Below are 26,332 nucleotides of genomic sequence, written 5' to 3'. Positions count from 1 at the left end.
GCTGCCCACCAAGTAACAGCACCAGCTGTGCTCTGCTAAAGACCCACATATCCTTAAACTGGCTCTGGTGCTACAGGCTCCACAAATCCTGAAACTGAGGCCAAGTGACATCAGTCTAAGCTTTGGCAACTCTTGTGGTGAAAACCTGTATACTTTGCATTGGAAGTGGCAGTGAAAAAAACACTTCGCAGCAGAAGCGTCACTATGGCTGTGACTATAGTATTTTTCTAGCTCTAGGTGTGAGAGCCAGTGTGGTGTAATTGCTTAGGAGCAGCATTCTCTCAACTGAAGATCTGAGTTTGATTTGCCACCCCTTTTCCACATGCAAAAGAGCCTCTTGTGGCGCAGAGTGGTAAGGCAGCTGTCTGAAAGCTTTGCCCATGAGGCTGGGAGTTCGATCCCAGCAGCCAGCTCAAGGTTGACTCAGCCTTCCATCCTTCCGAGGTCAGTAAATGAGTCCCCAGCTTGCTGGGGGGTAAACGGTCATGACTGGGGAAGGCACTGGCAAACCACCCCGTATTGAGTCTGCCATGAAAACGCTGGAGGGCGTCACCCCAAGGGTCAGACATGACTCGGTGCTTGCACAGGGGATACCTTTACCTTCCACATGCAGCCAGCTGGGTGACCTTGTGCCAGTCAAGGTTCTCTCAGGGCTGCTCTTGCAGAGCACTTCTCTTCCAGCTCTCTCAGCCTCACCTACCTCACAGGGCATCCAGCTGTGATGAAAGGCGTTTGCAGCTCACTTTGGAACTCCTTCTGGTAGTAAAAAGTGGAGTATTAAAAACCTTTTTTTTTCTTCACTCTTTTTCTTCACTCTACATCCAATCAGGGCTAAACTGATCAACAAAAGCCTAAATATGAAATAAACAATGTTCTATTTATCTGGACCAAGAATAAGAAGGGCAGCTGCAGAGATTCTTCAGCTCTGTTTTACACTTGCATTGCTTGAAAACTCCACTTCCTAGAATAATGCACATCATGGCTACCAGTTGACCTAGTAGCTTAGGCAGAGGTTCCTTCCACAGCAGGGCTGTCTTCTCCCCCTCTCCCTTCTGGCAATTTGCAAAGAGGGTAGGAAGTCGTGAGCAGGGTAGTACAAGGAGAAATCTAGAGAAAATGAGTGAAGAACTGAAAATGGGAGCTCCAATTACAAGTATTCATTAAGAATTGTTAAATAAAGAAAACAGACTCCCATGCATATTTACTTTGAGCAAAATCCAAGAAAAGAACTTCAAGGGAAGGAAATTAAACATACACAGCTGATGTAAGTTATGCAAAATGTGTGAGCAATGCATGGAAGGAAGACACAATGACCAGGTGTTTAGTGAGGCACGGGGGGGAGGTACCCTGAGGTGCCACTGTCTTACAGAGAAGTGCAATAAATGCCATCTCATCTTAGCAGATTTGTGGGCCACTTAAACAGCATTACCTCCCAGGAGATTACCTATGCATGGTTCATAAAGAAGATATTCCACGGCTAATTGCATTTTTTAAAAACTTAGTGAGCAGCATATTAGGGAAAGAGCAGTTCATACAATACAGCAACATCCTGTACAGTTCCAAAGGTTCATTTCTGGCTTCCAAGATAAACAGAAGTTTCCACAGCCGAACCCATCGCCTCCCTCTTTATTTTATGCACATATTTGTCAATGATTGGAAAGGTCAACACAAGTATGGTATAAACTGGCTCCTTAGGACTTCTTGCTTTGACCTTGGATCTTCTGCATACAAATCATGTGTACAGCCATGTACTGCTTTGGCCGGTCTCCATTTAAATTGCGTCGAACCACTGCGTTCTTTGTCGGCTTGGTTTCCTTTTTCCACTGACCAATCCTAGCATAATTGCTTTCTCCATTGAGTTGGATCACATGATATGGCCAAAGTAAGTGAGCCGGAGTTTCGTGATTTTGCCTGTCAATGATATATCATACTTTATGCACTGTAGTATTTCCTTGATTGTGACTTTTGCAGTCCATGGCACCCGCAGAAGCCTTCTCCAACACCAGAGTTCAAACGAACTGATTCTTCTCTTGTCAAATTTTTTCATTGTCCAACTTTCACAGCCATAAGTGGCTATTGGAAACTAATCTACATTTGGTAGTCAGGCTTATGTCCTTGCTTTTCCATGTTTGGTTCAAACTCATGATTGCTGAGCGGCAAAGAGCAATTTGACATTTTATTTCCATACTGCAATCATCACTCACATCAATTTGTGATCCAAGAAAAATGAATTCTTGAACACATTCGATCTCTTCACCATCAGTTATTTTGACATGTCTGTTTTCTGCAGTGGCCATTATTTTTGTCTTTTTAGTGTTTAAAAAAAGGCCAAATTACTTACTTATTTTATTGACCTTTGTAATCAGGTTTTCTAAGCTTTCCTTAGTTTCTGACAGGACAGTAGTGTCATCAGCATATTGATTATTTGTGTTCCTTCCTCCAATCTTAATTCCAGTTTTAGATTCTTTGAGTTCAATCTCTCTCATAAGGATCGCAGCATACAAGTTAAACAGGAATGGAGAAAGAATACAACCTTGTTACATTCCTTTCTCTATTTTGAACCCGTCAGTGTCATCAAATGATGTATGTACAATGGCTGATTGGTTAGCATAGAGCGACTGCATCAGATGGATCAAAAACACTGGCATCCACAAATTTTGAAGGGCTTTCTACAATTTGTTGTGATTCATACAATCAGAAGCTCTCTTATCTTTAAACAGTACCGTGGCGCGGCGCGCCGTGGACTGAATAAAAGAGTAAGGGCTGTGTGGGAGGAGTTAGGGTGGGCCCTGTCCAGGATAAAAACTCGGAGGGGCCAAACAGGAGCCGCGAAGCGGCTCCTGATTGGCCCCTCCGAGTGTCCATCCCAGCCCAAGCAGCCAATGGGCCATGGCTGCTTCACCCAGCCAGGGAATCACCGCATAGACTGGACTGCCAGCCGATGCGGTGAGTTCTCTGGGGGGCTGCGCCACCTTCTCCCGGCCGCTGGTGTCTTCGGGAAGGGTGGGGTGGGCAGGAGCCGGCCTTCTCTCGGCCCCGGGGCCGAGAGAACGGCATTGCTGTCTTCGGGGAGGGTGCGGGGTGGGAGCCGGCCTTCTCTTGGCCCCGGGAGCCACCTCGCCGCGCGAGGCGGCTCCCGGGGCCGAGAGAACGGCGTTTGTGTTTTCGGGGAGGGGGGGGCAAGAGCCGCCGTTTGTGTCTTTGGGGAGGGTGGGGGGGCCAGAGCCGGCCTTCTCTAGGTCCCGGGAGCCGTCTCGCTGCGGTGAGGCGGCTCCCGGGGCCCATTTTATTACATAATAAAATGGGCTTTATTTCTAGTATAGTCAATAAAGCAGATGTAGACTTCCTTCTGATATTCCCTTGACTTTTCCAAAATCCAGCACAGGTTTGGTATGTGATTACAAGCACCACAGTGCCATCAAAAGTCAGCCTGAACATCTGGTAATTGTCTCAATGGTTGTTGCTATGCATTGTTGTATGGTTTTGAGCAGGATTTTGCTAGCATGAGAAATTAGAGCTATTGTACGGTAATTGGAACAGTTTTTTGAGACACTCTTTTGGTAGTGGGATGAACACAGATTGTTTCCACTCCTCTGGCCAGTTATTAGTTTCCCAGATTTTTTGGCACAAAGCTGTAATGCTTTCGATTGGTACACATCTCAGCACTCCCACAGGTATGATGTCAATGCCTGGGACCTTGTTGTTGGGCAATTGACTCAATGCTAGTTCAACGTCTTCCTCAAGAATGGCCAGTTCTATTTCTTTTTCTTTTTCATTTTGAAGAGAGAGAACTTCTGTACTGCATGCGTACAGTTCTTCCGTGTATTCCTAACCACCTGTACTTGATGCTCTAATTGGCCAGTCAGTTTCTTCCCTTGTTTATCTTTGATAATGTTTTTGCAAGCAGCAAATGGCATTAGGAACCTCTTGTGCAAAAGCATTTCTCATGTGTCCCTTTTTGTAATTTTCTAACTGCTTGAATTTCTGATTCCAGTAAGCTTCACTGTCTATTCTTGCTGCCCTTTGGAAATCCACATTTAATTTTCTTGCTTCTTCCCTTTTGCCACTTTTCTATATTCAGCCATTCTTATAGTTTCATCTGAGAGCCGTTCTGATCTTTTTTCTGGCTTCTTGTGCAGTATGTGTTTAACTGCTGTTTCAACAATAGTTGATTGAATTTCCTGCTACAATTCATCAGGTATCTTCTCTGTTGCATCCAGTAGAATTGATTTTTTCATCTCTACTGCATATGTGAGTGGAATTTTATTTACATCAAACTTCCTTAACCCTGATGTTCTCTTGATGTTGCAGTTTTGTTTTGTTTTTATCTAGTAACAGTTCATGATCTGAATTACAATCAGCATCTCGATATGTTTTAACAGCAAGGAGTGAACTGGACCACCGTCGGCTGCATAAGATATAGTCGATTTAGTTCCTGTGTAGTCCATTTGATGATGTCCAAGTGTATAGACGATGTTAATGCTGTTTGAAAACGCTGGAGGGCGTCACCCCAAGGGTCAGACATGACTCGGTGCTTGCACAGGGGATACCTTTACCTTTAATGCTGTTTGAACCAAGTGTTCATGATGTGAAACAGCTTCACAAAACAGAATTGTGTCAGATGATCACCTGCATCATTCCTTTCTCCAAGTCCTAAGTTGCCAGCAATGTCTCTCTCTGCTTGTGTGCCAACTTTTGCATTAAAGTCACCCATTATGTAAATGACATCCTTCTTGAGTACTTGTTTTAAAGTGCTTTGAATGGTGGTATAGAAGTTTTCAATTTCTCCCTCTCTTGTATCAGTTGTTGGAGTGTATACTTGGACAGCGGTGATATCTATTGGCTTGGAACAAGTCTGAATTTTCAAGATTTGATCATTGATGGTCAAAAAACATTCCACTACTCAAGAAAATGTTTTGCTTGCAATGAAAGCCACACCATTCCTTCTTATGGAGTTGTGTCCTGAATAGTAGATGGTAAAATCCTCTGATTGAAAGAAACCATCATCTCTCCAATGTAATTCACTGATGCCAAGGAGGTCAATGTTCAACCTGACCATTTCTCTTTTGAAAATTTCCAAGTTGCTATTCGGTGCATCTTTGTAAAGTGCAGACCCTTGCTTTCACCATTGGCAGCATGAGCAACTGAGGTTCCTGCTGGATTTGCCCCAGGGATGTCATTTATAAACAAAGTTATAAATATATATATAACATACCAAGCAGTAGAACATCAAAAACACACAATAAAGCAGGCAACCACAGAATTTTAAATAACTGCTAGTGATCACCAGCAGACGTAGACCTCCCAACAAGGACAAGTGCCCAAGCCCTTCAACCCTAAGCGTTCAGTCATTCAGCCTCTGAGACAAATACTTCTACTGGGCCTAATAATATCAGGCAATGTGGCCCATAATGCGTGGGCCTGCTCGTCCCACTGTGTCACAGTCCATTGACAGCTTGAATGCCTGTGGAGAGCTTACATCAGCAACATAGGACAGTCTCTGTAAAGGTAATGAACGGATAATGCACTGACTTATGCTGCCTTGAGTCTCAGTGAGAAAGCGGGACTATAAAGTTGTGGTTTTTTAAAAAATCACACACTTAAAGGTAAAATTTACAGAAACCAGAAGGGTACCATTTCAGTCTACTTACCAGGTGAATTTGACTTCACCTTCAATCTAGTTAACCAAATGTTTACATACATAGTTCCTAATGGCAGGGGGGGAACCATTTCCCATCTTTTATTACATTTGATTGACCCACTGAAGTTCAGTTGGTTCAGTGACTGAACCATGCACAAATCTCTTTGACCCTTCTATTAGTTATAGAGATATTAGAGCACAGGTAAGAATAGATTACTGGGAGATTACTTGTTTAACCTCCTCTGTTGGTTATCGAGATGCTAGAAGGTGTTCCTATGATATTGCACTTATTCTGCTTCACTCATTGGACAATGAGTAAATAGATTTGATTATCTCCATTGGTTGCAGAGACATTAACAGTTACTCTTATGATATACCATTTATATTCTGTTCATCTCCCTGAGCTATGAGTGTATGTAATGTTATTCATACCTTACTTGCCTTGTTGCCTTTTATGGGGGTGGTGACAATTTGTTTCCTTTTAATGTATCATACCTAAAGTAATAATTTAAAAAAAGTTTTTCATCTTTAAGATTGCAAAGATGCCTTACAAAACTTTCCAGTATGGGGGGAATCTCAGCTTCATTTGTAATTCTTTGCCATTCTTCAAGATTGCACGATATCAGAAGCTATGTTTATCAATTTATTTTTAGATTTACAGCCCCCCCACCCACCCACACACCTTCAGTGAGTAATGTGCATGGATTGTTTTCTTTAACATTTGCTTTATTTTCAGAACCTAGACATTCTCTTATTGTATCAATTGTTACATGAGGGGATTAAATTCTTCTTGCTTGGATCTCAACGCAAAACCAATGGCTCACCCTAGAATCTGTGTTGGCACAGAACACAATAAACTATTTTCTCTTCCTTTATGGTCTCTTGAGGTGAATGAGTAATATCACTCCTGGCAATACACAGAGATATGGGCATTGTATACCTGTTAGCAGAATAGTCCCTCTCTGCCAGAACAGACCTTCTAATTTTCCATACATTTCTGAAGAACTTGATTTTGTTCTAATTTATGCAATGCTCCCCACAGCCAAACAATAACTGGAGTCCATATTGCTGTATCTCAGATCCTATAATTCAGCAGACAGAATTAATTCATCTTCTGAACATGTACTATAAGAAATGGTATATCCCAGAAGGTCTACCATCTAGGCCAGTAGTTCTCAACCTGGGGGTTGGGACCCCTTTGGGGGTCAAAAGAGTACAGATGGGTGAGCAGCTTGGCTGGGGGGGGGTGTGTGAGATAGAGTGTTCATCTGTCTGGAGCAGTGGGAAAGAGCAAGGTCAGCATGGTGGGACAAGAGGCAAAACTGAACTGAGAAACCTTGGGAGGGGGGAAACCATTTATATACAATCATGAACAACGGATCTTCACACCATTGGTCAGTTCTGGTTTAATTTCCGTGAAAGAACACTTCCATGATTTTATGGTTGAGGGTGACCACAACACAAGGAACTGTATTAAAGGGTCGCAGCATTAGGAAGGTTGAGAACCACTGCTCTAGGCAGTTCCAGCCTGTGCCTTCCACCTGCACCCTGGGCCCATCACATTCTGAAGCACCCAAGTCTCCAGAGTTTGTCTCCACAGGGCAAACAGCTCCAGTTATTATGTATTACTAGGATAACTATGACAAGATAGACACCATTGTAACTGAGCCCAAGCCCTGTCCTGGATAGAAGAAGCCATGTTGTCTTCACTTCCCAAAGGAGCCTCAAGGCGGCTTACAAACACCTTCCTCTTCCCACAACAGATGCCCTGTGAGGTAGGAGGGGCTGAGTGGGCTCTCAGAGAACTGTGACTGGCCAAGGTCACCCAGCAAGCTGCATGTGGAGTGAGGAATCAAACCCAGTTCTCCAGATTAGAGTCTATCACTCTTAACCACTGCACCAAGTTGGCTGCCACGCCAGCCTGATCTTGTCATGTCTTGGAAGTCAAGGAAGGTTGGCCTTGACTAATAGTTGGATGGGAGACCCCCAAGGAATACCAAGGGCTGTGACAGGGGGGCAGGCAGTGGCAAACCACCTCTGAATGCCTCTGGCTTTGCAGACCCCACGAGATCACCATAGGTCAGCTGTGACTTGGTGGCTCTTTCCACCAACAACTGAGCATAGCAATGGAAAGGTAAGGAGAGAAACCTGGTTTACTCAGGAAGTGCTGCAGGTAGCATATCAAAAAAGAAAGGGTATAGATGGGTATCTGTGTACAAGCACCATACTCCAGCTGAGAAGCAGATCTCATTGGGAACTGCAGAACCCCAAACAAGACCAGTTGGAACCCCTTAAGGACTAACAAAAGAAGAAGAGCTGGTTTTTATACCCTCCTTTCTCTACCCGAAGGAGTCTCAAAGTGGTTTACAGTTACCTTCCCTTCCTCTCCCCACAACAGACACACTGTGAGGTAGGTGGGGCTGAGTGATGACGGCTCTGTGAGAACAGCTCCTAATAGGACTGTGACTAGTCCAAGGTTACCCAGCTGGCAGCATGTGAGGGGCCATGGAATCAAACCCAGTTCTCCAGCTGAGAGGCTGTGGCTCTTAGCCACTGCACCCTGCTGGCTTCCCCAGAGACCGAGCTCACTGCTTCGGATATAATGGAAAACAGTCCAAAATGAACACCGCAGAACCAGCAGCCTTATTCACTGGGGTGAAGGTGGAGATGGGTTCCCTTCCCTCCTTTTCAGGAGCCCGCTGGAATCTGGGCCGCTTCGGATGAACAACAGTCAACCCCCCCCCCCCCAAAGCCCTCTTTGGCCCCCGAAAGGGCCAGAGGCGTGGCCGAAAGCGCACCTAGGAGTCCCTCGCCACGGCTGGTGGCAGAGCCGGCTGGGAGCTGTCGCGGCTAGACGCCGGGTTCGCCAGCCTGCGGGAGACGGGGGAAGGGAGACCGAGCCTCGCAGCTGCAAGAAATACCCAGGCAGAGATCGGAAGCAGCACACTCACAGCCCCTCTGCGGCTTCTCCCCCACACGCTCGGCCATCCCCGGGATTTTACCCTGTCAGAGATCAACAACATTCTTCCCTCCCGTCAGGCTCTCTCTCTCTCTCTCTCTCTCTCTTCCTGAACCGTACAAGCGCTCCTGCCTCCCTTCTACTGCAGTTTGTTTTACCTTCAGCCCAAGGCTGGGGGTGTAGGGTGCATGCGCAGCTGGCTGCAGCTGCTGCTTTTCATTCATTAAAAAAAAGCCTACATCCATCCTTGACTCGCAACAAGTTCCCTTCCGGCCCCCCATTCATAAATGACATCGGAGCATGCGCTTTGGGACTCCAGAGTCCACCCATTCATATAATCGCGGAGCCGATCATGCGCAGATGGAGCTCTTTCCCTCCCATTCATAAAATAGCCATTTTCCCAGGCAGCAGTTGTTGCAATAGCGAAGCGAAGGCTGATGCTGACAGCGCAGCACTTGTAGGTCGCTCGCTGAGAAACGAGGGCGGGCTGGTGCCAATTCCCGCCCCCTCCCCGCGCGCACACAAACCACCACCTTGCAGGTATAGATGGTGATCTGCCTCGGATTTAGGATTAACGCGCCTTTTGAGAGATGATCTTGGCTGGATTATTTAGAGTAAGTGGGGAATTAATATTTCTGGTTAACATACAATAAGGGGGCGGAGGGGGAAGGTTGAAAGAAAAACCAAGGCGAACGTCTTGTTTCTTTTCTGCATGTCTTGCCCTGACCTTGCGTGGGGGGAGGCGTGGGTCGCTCCCTGAAACCCACGCACGTCAATTGCGCCCTGACCGGTTTCGTGTGCTGCTCGCGACAGGGGGCAAAGGGGGTGCTCCAGCGTTTCCTCGCGCGCTCCTCTCCTGAAGCTCTTCCTCGGTTGGGACCCGGCTTGGGCTTGGCGAGCGGGGTCCCGGTCCCTCGCCTAGGAAAGCGGCAGGTCCCACCGGTCTGTCGGAGCCCCAGCAGCAGCAGCAGCAGCAGCAGCAGCAGCAGCGGCGCCCGGTCCTCTCTGGCGGCGCTTTCCCCCGGCCTCCCGAGGAGCCCTGAAGCCTTGTCCATAATAGGGCACTTGGCGAGGCGAGGCGCCGGACTGTCCGCGCCTTCTTCCCGCATGACCTTTGATCCGCGCAGGCCCTTTCGTGGCACCCCCCCCCCCCGTCTTGTGTCTGCTCCTCCGGCTTTGAACTTCCAGCTGAGCCGGGGGGGGGCTGCCTGGGCTCGGCTCGACCTGCTCCAGGATGGGGTGGGTGGGGTGAGCAGGGCTTGCTGGACCTGAGCTGCAAACATAGGAGGAGGAGGAGGAGGAGGAGGAGGAGGGGGGGAGAGAGAGAGAGCAGAATGGGTCTGGCGGGGCCTTCTCTGCCTATGGCGTAGTCCAGAGAAGGGGGGGCCGCGCGGGGTGTCGCAGCCTAGAACCCACCCAGGGATGTTCTGCGGCCCGCAGCTTTGCCCCCAAGAGAACGCAGAGCTGGGCCGGAGACAGGCAATTGGGCCCGGCAAGAATCATGGCCGGGGGGGGGGAGGGAGCCTCCATCCGCCTCCCCCTCTCTTGCCTCCCCCTTGGGTGGGAGAGAGGGCCGGGAAGCCTGCGGTGCGGCTGCGGCTGCGGCCTCCCCTTCCCCGGGGCCTGGGACTGCTCTGTAAGTGCCCAGGTAGCCCGCGGGAACCGAGCGGAGGGGGGTGGCTAGAGAGAAGGATTGGAAGCCTCCAGCTTCTCCCAGTGGGGCTCTTGGGCAAAGCCTGCTTTCCCTTCAGGCCTGTCTTCCCCCACCCTTCTATTCACGAGGGCCAATGCGCCCGAGCCCTTTGCAGGTTTCGGCTCTCTTGGCGAACGCGCCTCCACCCACCCACCCATTAGCAGGTTCAATATTTAACCGACTTCCTCGAGCTGGAGCCTGTCGAAAACAAGAGGGCCGTGAACTTGCACCACCAAAGCAGAAGAGTCTCCCGTCTGGCTTCCGTCCACCCCCACCCCCACCCCCACCCCCACCCCCACCCCCACCCCCGCACACACTTCTTGTCCCCTTCCTTAGGAGCAGGAAGGAGAGAGGTCAGGGCCAGCAGCCCGGCTGAGAGGCTTGCAGAGAATGGTGCCGATTTCTGTAGGCCGCTGTCACCCAGTAAAAAATTCTTCGCAGAAAATGATAGACAGACAGACAGATAGATTTCTGTGAAGTGGCAACAAAGTCTGTTTATCTTTACACAAGATACACATTGATCGGGCACCATAAAATGGCTGCAGAAGCCTTTTCTGTTCTCCCCGAATCGATCATTATTTTCAGGCCTGGCCACCAGAAGAGCACCCGCTGCGTTAGTAAGTACTGCAAGCCCCGCTGGCTGACCGACTCCTTGTTACCGTCTCTTCCTTTCTTTCCACCAAGAGGACCGTTTAGCAATGCCCAGGGGGTTCGTTCATTAGTCAGTCCCCCTCCACTGGCTAGCCGAGAGGGGGTTCTGGGGATGGCTGAAGGCTTTTCTGGACAGCCTGCACCTCAGTCTCCAGCATTCGAGAAAACTCAGGTGGTGGTTATGCTGCAGTTTAGGATGGTGGGTACAGATTGGACAAAGGTTGGTGCCCAGAGAGAGCTAGAAGCCTTCTGTGTAGCGAGGACGTTTCAGCATTTTGAATTTCAGAAAAAGACTATCCTCCTTCTCCTGGCTTTGGGATTCACAAGCTCCCTTTCTGGCTCTGCTCTTAAGCACCAGGAATATTCCTCTTCGAGGACTAGCCTCACTTGTCTCCTCAGTATCCTTTGGAATGTCCTAGACAGCTGAAAAGAAATCTGAAACCTGCTTTCTTAGCTGTAGGATGTCTGTTGAAACCTCCAAAGGCTGAACATGGGTTTAAATCAGATCTTTTATTGGACCCCTGCTGGAATTTTAAGCAAACCCTTTTTGTTGTTGCTGCTGTATAGAGTCTTTCAGTACTCTCAGAGGTTGTGCGGTGGGGGCTGGGTTTGCTTCTCCGGCAGGGCTCAGAGTAATTGGATGCTTGCTAACACCTGCTTGCTTCCTGCTCCTGGCATGGTCAGCTGGAGAGTTTCTCTTTGGTTTTGTGCTTCAGAAAGGTGAGCTTAGACATGCTTCCGATGTTCTTCCAAGTTTCCTGCACAGGGATGTCTGGCATTCTGAATCTTTCTTATGCTGGTCGAGCTTTGTTTCTCACGTTCCTGTCCTCCTGGTTCCACCTAGGTGAGGCCAGTGCTGTTTTCTCAGCACATGTACCTTCCTTTCAGGGTGAGTCCGTAGGAGCCCTCGGGTGTATTTAAAGGTGTAAAACCAGCTCTTGGTGCTTCTGTAAAGCCGGGTGCTCCTCCCCTTTGCTTCTAAGAGGCTTATATGGTCAGTGACCGAGGGGAGATGGCAGTCATCATGACTCCTTCAAGAAATGGACCTCATTGTGGTGACAACCATCTGTTCGGGATCTTTTTTTAAAAAAACATCAGCCTGCTGTAGCTTCCTCTTAACCTGGCAACTGTGTATAGCTTAACAACTGCTTGACCTCAGCTTAACATTTGAAAGGTAAGCTGCCTCTTGTTTCCAGGCTGGCACACAGGTGTTTCACTCAGAATTAGCTCTAAAAGGCAAGGGCTTCTCTTTGGCTTCTTTTCCACCATGTCTTTGCTTGTTTTCAGAAGTTCTTTGTTCGAGAGGAATGAATACTTGCTTAGTTCCTTGCAGTTCATTGCCAGAATTCTCTAGGACATTCCACAAGAGCAGTTAAAGTTCCAAGTGGTTTCACGTTGACTGAAAGTTCCAGCTTTTTCTGGACCAGTTCTTTTTGGAGAGGGTAACCTAAAGGCTTCTAAGCTTCCTATTGTTGATATCATTTCTATAACGCTATCCTAAAATTAAGCACACATTTAATTCTCTGACTGGAAATCAACGGGTCTTGGAACACTCTACCTTGGGCTAGGTCATTTCTTGAACTGGAATATTTCTTGAACAAAAGTCCTGCTAATTGTGCAAACTTCTTACTAAGAAATAATAAGGAAATAAACACCCAGAATTATTTCTAGTGGGAAGATGTTCCCATGGGAGAAGAAAGAAGTGGAGTCAGGGAAATTGTTATTACTATTCCTGATTTCTGTCTCCAAGCCTGCTATGTTGATTTGAAATAATTTTGGACATCATTTTCTCTGCAATGAAACTGTTGAGCCTCCTGTCCCCTTGCAAATAAGTTGGACATCGATGAGATTTATTCTCAAATATATGAGGACAGCCTTCATACCCTTGGTTTGAAATTCCCAGATGGAAGTGTGTCCCAGAAAAGGTATCCATAACGAGTCTCAGCAAAGGGATAACACGTTGATACCAGGAGCCAAATCTTGACAAAAACCTTGCCATGCAATCTCAGTGTTGAGCTGCTAAGGAAAACAGCCACCTTGAATGATTTTTCTATTGATGACAGGAATCTTTTTATTACAAGTGAGCATGCCTGATATGCTTCCCCCTTGGCTTTTCTAAGGGATCGAGTGGTTGGGTCAAGCCACAAGCAGCCACACAACACAGGCCATTTATAATGTAAGCAAGATCAAGTTGTCTGAGACCAGGGTATAAACTGCACGGAGCTTTTATTCTAATCCCAAGTCGATTCAGTCCCTGCCCTCTACACAGAATGCAATTTCCGTTTTGATTTTGGGCAATTTAAATTTTCCTTCTGCAGCAAGGATTGATCCAGAGTGATCCTACCTTTATTGTGTGATTTTAAACCTCAATATTTTAAGATTCTGATTGAGAAAGCGGGCTGTTTTGAATCTGGGCTCTCCTCTGTGGTAGAGATGCCCTGATTGGCCAAAGGTGCCCATGTGACAAGCTTGCCTTAAAGGAGAAGCCCCTAATTTCTCTCAACTTCTGTCGGTCTTGGATTTTTCTTTCTCCCTCCTCTACCTTCTTCGATCCTCTCCCCCGCCCCTTCAAGAAAAGAAAAGACAGAGGCTTGGCTCCCCCCTTCTGAATTACCCTAACCACGTGCAGAACACTTTCCTGTTTCAATGGGGAGGTGGGGAAGAGGAAGACCTGAGTTCAAATCAATCTGAATTCAATAGGATTGACAGTGGAGTAAACAAAGTAAGTGCAGACTCTGCCCTGGACATTGCCACAGTTCTGGTATATTACAGCCAGCCAACTGAAAAATGACTGGTCTTTCTGGAAACTTTGCTTGAAAACAATCTTACTAATTGGTTGTCATAAAAGTGCCCGCTGGTCATCTCCTGGTTTTAAACTGTACAATAAATAAAGGAGCAATGCTTTTGTTGCAGAGTGAACCAGTTTTCTGTCGACATGAATGGCTCTTCTATGAGTTGATTTCACTGGTGGCATTGGCAGTCTTGGACAGTGATATAACTTCAGTTGGATAGACCTCTTAGAACAACTGCTGTGTCTACACATCACTATATATTTCTTTGCTTCATCAGTCCCCTGCCTTTTGCTGTCCTTTAATCTTCACAACAGCCCTGTGAGGTAGTGTGTGACTGGCCCAGGGTCACCCAGCAAGCTTCCATGGCAGAGTGAGGATTTGAACCTAGGTCCCCAGATCCTAGTCCAATATTCTGTAGTTCAGTGTAGGTGTTAACTCCACTAGTGGGTGTTCCCGGGTGAAAGTGCATCTTTTATGCACCATCCCTTATTGCCAGAATCATTTGTTTACAGCAAGGTGATTTCATACCTGTATCTGTACTGGAAAGAGCTCATTCTCATTCAGGACTCATTGCATTGGTATAGGAACACTTGATGCTATTGATGCCAAGGGGGAATAGACCTAGTAACGAGTGCCTGAATCGGAGACTGCTGGCAGCCCACAGAAGCTGCTACGAGCTTTTTAAAGGAAGCAAGGACATCAAGGATAACGGCTGACAAATGTAAAGCATCCCCCCCCCCATTTTTGCAAGCATACATCATTATCTTAACACAATTTTGGGATGCGTTGGGGAATTTGCAGATGAGCTAAATTCTCTGGAGAAAAATCCAATGTGTCCTTCCTATGCCCTTGTAAGCTGCTTCTTGCTGGTAAAATGTAGGCCATTGAGCCATATAGGCTGGAGCCTTGGCTGGGATTAAGAAAATATTACAAAGGGGATCCATGGTTTGAAAACGACTCCCCTTGCAAGTGGATTGTATAGGTCATGGATTCCATTGGAGAGTAACCACCAGTTCCATTGAAAATCCATTTCTGTTTGTCTTAGTGAGGCTGTCAAAATGGCTTACAAGGCGAAGTAAAAACACACCACTCAGTATACAGAAGCAGAAAAGAAAAATATAGAGCTATCCTAACCAAAACCTAGTATTTGCATACACCAAACCGCCCTGGGCCATATGGAAAGGGTGGTATATACATCTAATTAAATTAATAATAATATTGATGATGATGATGATGATGCAGTCATTATTAATGCAAAAGGTACTCTTGTTCAGTCACATTCTGGGCATTCAGGAGTTTTACTGAAACTATGTAGCTGAGCCTTCAGGGACAAAGCCCATCCAAGACTGGCCAAACTCTACCTGATTGGTTGAACCCCTAAGGCAATGGTATGTCTGTCTTGTCAAGATTAGTTAGTTCTTGTGCATTCTCTCACTTTGATACAATGTTAATGCAAGGCCACAGCCTTCTTGGGATCAGATTTTTAAAAGGTAGAATCCATCACCCCAGACCTTCTGGTAACCTTTCCAGCACCATCCTATAGCTGTTGTTGCAAAGAGGCAAGAGAAAACTTTGTGGGACCCCCAGAGGTCCAAAGCTATGGAAAAATAGTTTCCTAATATAATCTCCTAGGCCTGGCTCTCCAGGAAAGATGGGAATCCTCAGCTATGTGGTCCGGAAGGATACTATAGTCAGCAATATTGAAACTCATTGAATGGTCTGAGAGAGCTACCATAGATTGTGTATCTCAGTGGTCCCCAACCTTTTTATCACCGGGGACCGGTCAACGCTTGACAATTTTACTGAGGCCGGGGGGGGGGTCGTCTTTTGCCGAGGGATGTCACTGCCGCTGCCTGAGCCCCTGCACCACTTCCTTTCCCGCTGGTGCCCCTGACTTCCCGCTGCCTGTTGGGGGGTGCTCCTAGCAGCAGCTGCGTAGTGCCACGCCAAGGGGGAGCCCCAGCCATGGTGGCCGCTGGAGAGCATCAAAAGTGAGCCAGCAACAGAGTAGCAGGGCAGCCCCCGAGGCCGCAGCCGGGGAGGAGGACAGGAAGGAGCTACGGACCGGTACTAGTCCCTGGACCGGGGGTTGGGGACCACTGGTATATCTGACTGCTCTCCTGAAATACAAATTGATTGACTTTTTTTAGACTCTGGCTTACAGTGCCATTGTAATGAGACAAGTAATTATGGGCAGCACACTTGAAGTCTGATGAAATTCCAGAAATGGCAAAACTCCTCTGGATTGTTACTCCTCATCTCTAAAACTTTGTGCCTGAATACTCATTAGCACTGTAGTGTATTCGATCCCAAGAGAAGTTTAGGTGGCAGTCTTTAAATTATGGTGACCACCCAAGACATGTTATCATAGCATATGGAAGAGGGATGTTTTTGAGGGCTTCTGTAAACACTAGGAAAACAGACATTTTCCTCCGAGTTGTGCCTTCTAATGCTATTCATGTATATAAAGTCATATGTATTAATGATTAAATGTATTGCTGCACTGCATGGCCCATTGAAATAATTTGTATATATTGCAGGGCACTGTGCATGCCTTAACAGAATGCTTTAAATATCAGGGGTCTCTTTTGTGCCTTGGTTGAGAGAGCCATTTCTCAGATTGCCACCCATCTAGTCTTAGACAGTAAGGGCACCCAAGGAAAGGGCCCCACAGAAGGACTCCTGAAGATGACCACAGTGGTCATGTAGATACAGATGGGAGTAGGTAATCATTAAGGGAGGTTGGTTCCAAGCCACATAAGGACTTAAACATCAGTATCACTATCATGAATTGGGTCTGGAAGCTAACTGAGCATTCTGGTTGCAGTGTTCTGTACACTCTTCAAGGGCAGCCTCATGTGTCGTGCTTTGCAGGAATCTAATCTAGATGTTCCCCGGACATGGCAAGGTAATTTTTGACCAGGAAAGCCAGCTGCAGGGTCACCAGCCAAAGCTGATGAGAGTCTCTTCTGGCTGCCGCCACTACTGCCATCTACTTATCCAGTGGGTACCCCAGCTCCAGCAGCCACCCTGAGCTGGCTATTTTAGGGAAAGTGCATCCCCATCGAGAGCAGGAAAGACATCATTTCCTGAGCCAGTCCTTCCACCCACTATTAACCTGACAAAAGGCGATTAAGGCTCAGTTGATTACTTCCCATCCATCCCAAAACTGCTTCCTGGCACCAATTTACACCCTCCCTGGGTATAGTAAGATATGTACCTAGAAGGGATACTGTTCTGTTCCTTTTCTTTTCTGGAGCCCAAAAGAAGAGCTGAGCTGGGTTTTTATGTGCACCACTTTCCACTACCTGAAGGAGTCTCAAAGTAGCTTACAGACACCTTCCCTTCCTCTCCCCACAACAGATACCCTGTGAGGTAGGTGGGACTGAGAGAGCTCTGAGAGAACTGTGACTGGCCCAAGATTACCCAGCTGGCTGCATGTGGTGGTGGGGTGGGGAATCAAACCTGGTTCTCCAGGTTAGAGGCTGCCACTCTTAAAGATGACATCAAGGTTTGTAGTTCCTGCATAACACTCAGATCTCTGATCTGAGGCTGAAGCACACATGATGAAAATGCCTAGTTTATCTGCTGCATGATTCTGTTAAGTATCATAATTTCCTTTTCAAGTGTGAACTGCTACTTGTCTCTTAGTGGGTACCCTGAAACCATGGAGGCATTTCAATGAGAATCATGGGAGCCTATGTGCACACTCTGAGCATTGGAGAGGACAGCTGGGAACACAAACATAACCCGTAAGCAATGCAATGAGGTCAATAACTAAGGGGCAATGACACAGTGTTCAGGGAGCAGTCTAGAGATCTTGTCAGGTGACAGTTGCTGTGTGAAGGGGGAAGTTGTAAGGGTGTGTGGATATCACAGGGGAGAGCCATTTCAAGCATGCAGCTCAGAAGGTGGTTGCTAATGGAGGCCATACGCCCTCCCTCCGAGAGGGCGTTCAGAATGTCTGGAGGCAAACTGAGGACTCTTGGGCATGAACCGTTCCTTCTCCCTCTGACAGCCCGTGAAAGAGAAATGGGTCTCTACTATTCACCCAGATTTGAGGCTAAGCACCTAGATTCCTCCCCTCCCTTCACTGAGGATCTCCAGAAAATAGTATACCCCAAATAGGAATCCAATCCGCTGTTATCAAATCCGCCTCCATTATCAACAGTAGGAAGTGACAAATGATGGCTGGGTTAATGGAGGGTAATTATTTAATTGTTAGTGAGTTGAAGATTACATTTTTAAATGTTAAAATCTTAATTTTAAATTTAAATGAATTAACTCTTTTACGTATTTTAACCATGTCGTGCAGTGCCCCAACTCCATTATGGAAGAGAGGCGATATAAAAATCCCATTATTAATAATAATAATACTGAAGAGGAATCATACCATCAGGCACAAGCACAAAGCTCTTATTAAGTGTACTTTTGAAATCCATGTGCTATATTCGTGTGCCATGAACTGATCTATAGAAAGAAAGTTGCCTTGCGTAGATGGTTATTATTCAGTCTTGATTTTTTACTTTTGGCTTTGGGGATATTTGACAGTGATATTGTATTCTTGGAGGGCAATTATGAATAAAAGGCTGGCCCAGGGGAGAGAAAGAGTAAGTGATTGTAAGCCACTCTGAGACTCCTTCAGGTAGTAAAAAATGAGGTACAAAAAAGCTCTTCTTCTTCATTTCAAAGCCTAGCACATGAGTCATACAGAATGTGAGGTTTAAGCCACTCTTAACTTTCCAAATACTGGGAGGGTTTCGTTGAAGCCAGGGAACCTCACCCTGCCTATGTTTTAAATCTGCTTTTGAGTGTGTAGTGAATAAGTACAACTGCAAGAGTCTTATTGGCCACAGACTTATCTGAAGCCTAACCACAGAGAATTAAAATGTATTTCCTGCTCTAATAAAAGGTATGTGCTTTACCTTTTTAAACTGATTTGGTGATTTCATTGATGCTGACATAATGAATGAATGGCAGGCCTTCTTGACTGGTATCATCGAATTCTGGCAGCATTGGTATTCTCAACAGGTGGTGCTGAAATCCAGCTTTTCAACAAAAAAAATGCAATTAAAATTAAAACCTCATCTTTAAGCCTTAAATCTGAGTTCTCCAGTATATTATCCAGCCAAGCAATTAGCTCCCTGTGTCCTGCCTAACTTTTTCTGACCGAAATGCATTGCATTTTTGTTTATTTAAAGATCCCCATGTGAAACTTCCCTAAATCCATCTTTATTGGCAATAAGGTTTTGATTATTGATTATGGGTGTTGATTTTCTGAGGTTTCATGTGGATTTTAGCCTTTTAAAATTCTCGGTTTCAATGGAACTGGATTTTTTAAAGGAAAAGACTAATACTAAAAGAAAAAAAATGAGAAACATGAAAGTGTAGTTATAATCTGATACTGGCCTAAAGAGAAAAGATACTAGAATTTACTTACCTGTAGACTAGAAATATCTCTGACTGGAACAGTCCAGGCTAGCCTGATCTTGTCAGACCTAGAAGCTAAGCAGGGTCAGCCTTGGCTAGTATTTGGGTGGGAGACCTCCGAGGAATGCTATCGTCCCAGTGTGGGGCAGGCTCTGAATGTCTTTTGCCTTGAGGTCTCTGTAAGTCAGCTGTGACCTGATGGCAAATCAATCTGTCTGTCTAGACTAGAAATAGCTTCTCTCCCATTCTCAGACCAGCATAAAGCATTTACTAAGTTCCAGTTAGGGTTGCCAACTCTGAACAAAGAAATTCCTGGACATATGGCAGCATATGGGGAGAATGGCCTTTGGGAAGGAGAGGGGTTTGCTGCCATAGGGGTTTGCTGCCATTTCACCCACTGAAGGTGCCATTTTCTCAAAGGGAATTGATCTCCATGGTTGGGATATCAGTTATAATGCTGGGAGAACTCTGAGTCACTCTGGAGTTGGGTCACCCTGGTCTCCGTATACTATGAGGTGACCATGAAAAGTAAGGTATGGTCTGTCCTAGCTAAAAATTGAATTCCTGAGCTTTTGCAGCTGGATTTCTCTGTGTGGAACAGGAAAATCTGCTTCTAAAGTGTATCCAGTGTGTGCTGAATGAGCCTAGTACCTGCATCTCCAGAGATGGAAGCCCTTCAGTCTGAAAGTGTCCTTCGCTTCACATCATCAGATCCAAAACAATGCTGGGCTTGGGTTGTCACAGAGTTCTTGATCACAAAACAAAACTTGTTTTATTCTTTGTTCTGTTCTTATCCATACTCATACATTATGAAATGAATAGAATGGGAGGTTGACAAGAGCTTCAGCTGCATAAAACCATTTGGGACCAAGCCACTGGGATGGTGCCCTCTTCCTGTAACCTTCTGCTGTCCCTGTAGGACAAGGATGGCCAAACTGTGGCTCTCCAAATGTCTATGGACTACAATTGACATGGGTCCCTGCCAGCAGCTTAAAAGGGTGGTTTGCCATTGCCTGCCTCCACATTGAGACCTGGACGTCCTTGGTGATCTCCCATCAGGATACTCACAAGAGCCAACCCTGCTTAGCTTGCAAGATCTGATGAGATCAGGCTAGCCTAGTCCATTCAGCTCAGGAAACAGGAAACCGTTCTGACAGAAAATCCCTGTCCAGGGGAAGCTGGTTCTGCCAGCAGATTAGCTGGCCCGGTCACATCACCTCCCCTTCTCAGAACATTTTCCTCTTAAAGCAGGAAATAAATATTGAAATCAGCAAAAACTTCCTTGAAAAGAATTTGAATTTGATGGTGCTCCTGGATATGTTTGGGGTGTGTGAGAAGAACAATTTTGGATAGGCAACAGTTGGCATTTTGCATGGTCATTGTGGAGAGAGGAGGAAGCCATGCTTGTCCCACGTGACTAAAACATCTGATGCTTCCAGTTTCAAAGGTACATTTGCGTAGACACAGTTCATTCAAAGTGAAACATTCTGAAGTCCAATTGGTTTCAGGAGGAGAGGGTTGAGCTCCCTCTTTAAAACAAAGGTGGTTCAACAGTGCAATCCTGAACAGAATTATGCCCTTCCAAGCCAGGATTGCCAGTTCTGGGTTGGGACATACCTGGAGACTTGAGGGGTGGAGTTGGGAGTGGGTGGGATTTGCCTGGGGAGGGACCTCAGTAGATTATAATGCCATGGAGTCCACCCTCCAAAGCAGCTATTTTCTCCAGGGGAATGGATCTCTTTAATTTGGGGATGAGCTATAAATCCAGCGGATCCCCATATCCTGCCTGGGGACTGGCATCCTTAAGTCCATGGACTTCTGTGGATTTAGGGGGATGCAACTCTGTTCTGAATGGCAGTATAGAATACTACACTTTAGTCATAATATGCTCAGTCTATTTCATTCCTTGAATTACTTCCTCTTTTTTTCTGGATATCATTTAATTGTATGTTCATTTTGCCTTTCCACATGTTTAGATCTTCATAGACAAAGAGTTATTTTCTCCTCTAATACAGGGCTCTGCTTCGTCCTCTCTTCTTGACCTTAAGCAGGAATGTTCTGTGGTCCACTGCTGCTTTTAAATGATCTATCTATCTATCTTTATATATAATTAATAAATAATATAAAGGTCACAGGGAGGAAGTGGCAGCTCGACCAGAAAACAATGTGTCCTCTCTAAATTTGAACTGAGTTGTTTCCGTTCTTTGATTCAAGTTTAGTTGCTTCCTGTGGTTTCGTGTCCTCCACGCCAGCTGAATCTCTGGATGGGATCCAGTATAAATTGCACTCTTCCAATGAAATTAGAGACTAGCAATAGATGGGTCAGCTAGTAAACAGCATTTAAACCAAATATTATGCTGCTTGGATGAAAATAGTCTGAATGTTTAAAGGCACTTGTCCCCTCTGCTCTGATATTTTTCAGCCCAGTCACTCATTGTCTGTTTTCACACATTCTCTGTCTACTCTCCAAAGTTACTCCAGTACATCTGGGTAGAAAGCAACAGTGCTTTTAGAACTGGAAAACCTTGGAAATATGTGCTTAAAGAAATCTGCTTATTTTGATTGCCAGAGGAGTGATAAGTAGCAGAAGCCAATTTTTGATGCATAGTGGACCAATGTGAAGCTACTTAAAGTTAAAAGGGAGTGTCCACTATGTCATAGTTCCAAATCAGTATGCTATTCAGATGCCCCCATTCACATGGGGCAGAGCTGAATGAAAACTGCTTTGGAAAAGTGCCTAATTTTGAGCATTCCTTTGGATGCAAATCCATATGTAGTCAGGTAGATTCTACATATGATGAAAGCCTACTGAAAGCTATCGGTGTGAGCCTTGAGGGGTTTTTGTTTGTTTGTTCTTCAAGAAACTGTGTTCCTGCATTTGCGTATTAAGATGGATGATGAGAGGCACCAGTTATTCCACTAATTAGAGATCACGAAATCTGTTTAGGAAGGAAACTGCATCTGTTTAGGTTTCAGGGGCCAGGTCAGTTTTGTGCATTTTAAAATAGTTAACTTTTCTGACTCCTGTGCATGTCTTGGAGTGGCTCTCTTAATATGTGTTGCTTTCTGGTAAAGCAAGGTATGTGTATTCAAGGGGACAGGAAACTCTGTATAGTGAGAAGGAGGAATGCCAGATCTCCTGGAATTATAGCTGAACTCCAGGCAACAGAGATCAGCTCTCCTGGAGGAAAAGGGGGGACTCCCTAGCATTATACTCCACTGAGGCAGAGGAATTGTGTTTCGTCCTCCCATAAATTGATTGTTTCCACTACTAGCATTGCCCATGAGATTTGTTTATATGTCTCCTTCAGGATTTTTAAAATCCCAGTGTATCCCTCTTTTCAAAGCCTGCTCTGTGGCTAATTTGTGTAGCAGAGAGGAAATGAAATACATATTAAACAGAATCTGCCTCTCACCGCATCTGACTTCTGGGCCAGCTCTTGCAAAGAGGCCAGTGGGCCTGCATTTCCCATTCCCCACAGGGACACAGGCTATTTTGAGCCCTTGAGGTTGCAAACGGGGAGGGGATTCATCACCCTGCCTTTGCAAGCTGCTCCCAGTTTGCAAATCTTTCCAGCCAGCTCCCTGCAGCATCAGGTGCCAGCTGTCAGAAGTGAAAAAGGGAAAGCCACCTCCCTCTCTGGCAAATGCCCTTCAAGCTTCATTCCCCCACTGCCCACCCAACAACCTCGGCCGGACTTTGTTGCTTTCAGCAGGGCTGGGAGCAATCGTGCCTCTTTTCTTTCTGCCAAAAGCTATACAAGTAGTTCTGGTCAAAGGGGGCCATGGAAAAGCCAGAGAAAGTGTTTGAGGTGGGAGAGGAAAAGAAATTGCCCCATCTTCTTCCTGAAGAAGCTCAAGTTTATAGGAAGAGGTTTGAGATGCTCAGTTAGCAAAAGCTAAATCCCTCCTGCTGTCCATTTAAAGGACAACGCCTGAAGTCTTTGGTGGACTCAACTTCCCAAAACACAGGAAGAGCCATCTTGGTGTAGTGGTTGCGAGCAGCAGCCTCTAATCTGGAGATCTGGGTTTGATTCCCCACTCCTCCACATGCAGCCAGCTGGATGACCGTGGGCCAGTCACAGTTCTCTTAGGGATGTTCTTTCAGAGCAGTTCCCTTAGAGCTCTCTAAGACTCACCTGCCTCACGAGGTGTCTGCTGTGAGAGAGGAAGGGAAAGGTGGTTTGTAAGCTACTTTGAGACTCCTTCGGGAAGTGAAAAGCATGGTATTAAAAAAAACAGCTCTTCATTGGTGTGTGCTAAACTAAAATGAGGATGCAATCATTGGCAAACAAGCATCCAAGGCTTCAGTCAGTCACGTGCAGAAGAGGGACTTGGAGCACCATTATTTTTTTCCCTTTTTTATGCTAATGTGTGCTCCCTCCCTCTGTTAGCAAACAATAAACACTGCGCAGCTTGTTCTGTTCCTGGGAAACCTGTTTAAGGCCTGCTTCAATACTGCTCTTTTTTACAGTTGAGAGGGGAGAGTGAACTATCCCTTCTTTGAAGTTCTGCCTAAATTATGCATCTCATCCTCACAGCTTCCCCCGTCTCTCCCCAAAGGAAAGCATTGTGCAAACTGGGCCACTGTGCATATACAGTACAATCCTGTGCAGCGTTACTCTGATGTAAGACCATTGATTTCAGTGGGCTTAGACTGGAGTAACTGTGCTGAATTGTACTGATAGGCGTCTGAATAGAGCTCCTGCACAGACACATGTCATGAAGAGTCACAGGAAAAGGCCACCAGGTAAAGAGCCATGTCCCATGCGAGCACATGAACTGGGCAAGACAGTGTATGTGAAGAACAGGTTTTCATGTAGTTGAAGAAGAGAGCCAGCTTGGGGTAGTGGTTAAAGAGTAGTGGCCTCTAATCTGGAGAACTGGGTTTGATTCCCTGCTCCTCCTCCACATGCAGCCAGCTGGGTGACCTTACATTTCCCAACCCAGGCCTGGCAAATATAGCAGAGCATACAACACCACATTTCCTTCTTGTTAATTATCTACAACCACTTACTAGACAGAGGTTTTGCCCATTTAGAGGTCAAGATCAGAATCTTTCGGAAAATGCCAAGATCACAGGTGATTTGTGAAAGGCAATCATGATACTTCATGTGAGTTACACAACGAGTGGAAGAAGAAGGGTTGGTTTTCAGATCTTGCTTTTCTCTACCTTATGGAGTCTCAATCACCTTCCCTTCCCCTTCCCACAGCCCCTGTGGGGCTGAGAGAGTTCTGAGAAAACTGTGACTGGGCCAACTGTGACTGGCCCAAAGTCACTCAGTTGGCTGAACGTGGAGGAGGAGTGGCGAATCAAACCCAGTTCTCCAGATTAGAGACTGCCACTCTTGCTGTCTCTCTGGTATTGCTGCTGACTCCATTGTGCCCTCTAAACAGCTAAACAACAAGACCTAATGGGAGCGGTGTCAGTAGCAGCTAATTGTTTGAACTATTCTGCTTTTCTCCTTTCCCTCAATCTCTCTTTTAGGACACTTAAAAGCAAGGTTCCCCAGTGCTGAAGAACAGCCAGAGCAATGGAGCCTCGAATGCCTCACAGCATCACTGTGGCCCCCAATCCCACCATGGTCCAGCCCCTCCTGGACAGTCGTATCCCCTACGGCAGATTGCAGCATCCTCTGACCATCCTGCCCATTGACCAAATGAAGACCACGCACCTTGAGAACGACTACATTGACAACCCCACCCTGGCCCAGCTGGCCGCTCAGAAATATCCCCGGGGCCACCACGAACCCCCTCACCCGCCAAGATGCGAGCCAGATATCACCCACCCGTGGATTTCTTTCAGCGGGCGGCCCAGTTCCATCAGCAGCAGCAGCAGCACATCTTCAGACCAGAGGCTCTTGGATCACATGGTACCAGCACCGGTGGCCGACCAGTCCTCCCCAAGAGCGGTCCGGATACAGCCCAAGGTGATTAACTGCAAGCCCCTCGATCTCAAGGGTCCCTCGTCTTTGGAGTTGGATAAGCACTTTTTGCTGTGTGAAGCCTGTGGGAAATGCAAGTGCAAGGAATGTGCCCTACCGAGGACTTTGCCCTCCTGCTGGGTCTGCCACCAAGAGTGCCTCTGCTCTGCTCAGAACCTGGTCAACTACTCGACCTGCATGTGTCTGGTGAAGGGCATCTTCTACCACTGCACCAATGAGGACGATGAAGGCTCCTGTGCAGACCACCCCTGCTCCTGCTCGCATTCAAACTGCTGCGCCCGGTGGTCTTTCATGAGTGCGCTCTCGCTGGTTCTGCCATGCCTGCTATGCTACCTGCCGGCAACGGGCTGCGTGAAACTCTCACAGCGATGCTACGACCGAGTGAGTCGGCCCGGGTGCCGGTGTAAAAACACAAACAGCGTGATCTGCAAGACGTCCCCGGAAGGGAAAGCTGGCAGCCGACCAGAGAAGCCCTTTTGATTTCTGGGGAGAGGGGTGGGGGTGGGGGTGGGGGTGGGGGGGGGAAGGTATTGAAAAAACGATGGGAAGGTGTTTCGAAACCTGTGTTGCTTGTAGGACGTGTCTCAGCATTTTGCTTTCAAGCTAGAAAGAAAGAGAAAAGACACCTCTTTCCTGGACCCAAAGCACTTTGAATTCTTCAGGGCTGTGGAAGTGGTGTGAGGGAGGCGGCTTTTCAATTAGTTACCGAGCAAAGGCGGCAGCAACTGACCACACAGAAAAGCTTGGCTGTTTCCTCTTGCCTGGATCCTAGCCTTGGCTGTTTGCTAAGTTCACAGACGACAAGAATAATTAGCAGATAGCTTTGGCAGGTACATCCGGAGCTGTGATGGGATTCTTTTGTCGGGGTTCTTATTTCTCTGTCCAGTGCAGAGTAGGGACCTTTTACCCATCTTAGTCTTATTTATTATTACCCAGAGAGGCTGTTATCAGTCAAACACTGGACTGTCTCAACCTGTTATGAGGAGTCGTTGCCTGCTGCTTCCCTTCTTTCCCCCACCTCCCTTTTTTGTCATAGACAAAAGTGGCTGTCTGAAAAGGAGTATTTTGGATTAATGGTCCCTTTTCAGATCCGTCTTGAGCAGACCTTGGTAGACTGATGACCCCCAAGCTGATGAAGCTTTTCTGCTGACCGCAGTAGGTCACGCCACAGTCACAGGCCTAGCTGGGCAAAAGCTGGCCAGACTGACAGCCTATTTATTT

General features: G+C 46.6%; 1 protein-coding gene across 3 annotated transcripts; it reads left to right on the top strand.

Moving 5' to 3' along the window:
* Window positions 1-8,998: 8,998 nt before the first annotated feature.
* On the top strand, window positions 8,999-25,597 carry SPRY4 (sprouty RTK signaling antagonist 4). 3 transcript variants are annotated; one of them, XM_077326935.1, is made up of 2 exons: window positions 8,999-9,214; window positions 24,655-25,597. In XM_077326935.1, the coding sequence occupies exon 2, from the start codon at window positions 24,701-24,703 to the stop codon at window positions 25,589-25,591; it is 891 nt and encodes a 296-aa protein (XP_077183050.1). In that variant the 5' UTR covers window positions 8,999-9,214; window positions 24,655-24,700; the 3' UTR covers window positions 25,592-25,597. The 3 variants fall into 3 exon arrangements, with proteins under 3 accessions (XP_077183050.1, XP_077183051.1, XP_077183052.1); XM_077326936.1 differs by having other exon boundaries at window positions 9,007-9,140; XM_077326937.1 differs by lacking the exon at window positions 8,999-9,214 and adding an exon at window positions 11,541-11,664.
* The last annotated feature ends 735 nt before the right edge of the window (window positions 25,598-26,332 follow it).

Source organism: Paroedura picta, chromosome 3, assembly GCF_049243985.1.
Source record: "Paroedura picta isolate Pp20150507F chromosome 3, Ppicta_v3.0, whole genome shotgun sequence".
Classification (NCBI taxonomy): domain Eukaryota; kingdom Metazoa; phylum Chordata; class Lepidosauria; order Squamata; family Gekkonidae; genus Paroedura; species Paroedura picta.
Note: the sequence above shows the minus strand (reverse complement) of the source record. Positions and strands in the feature narration are given on the sequence as shown.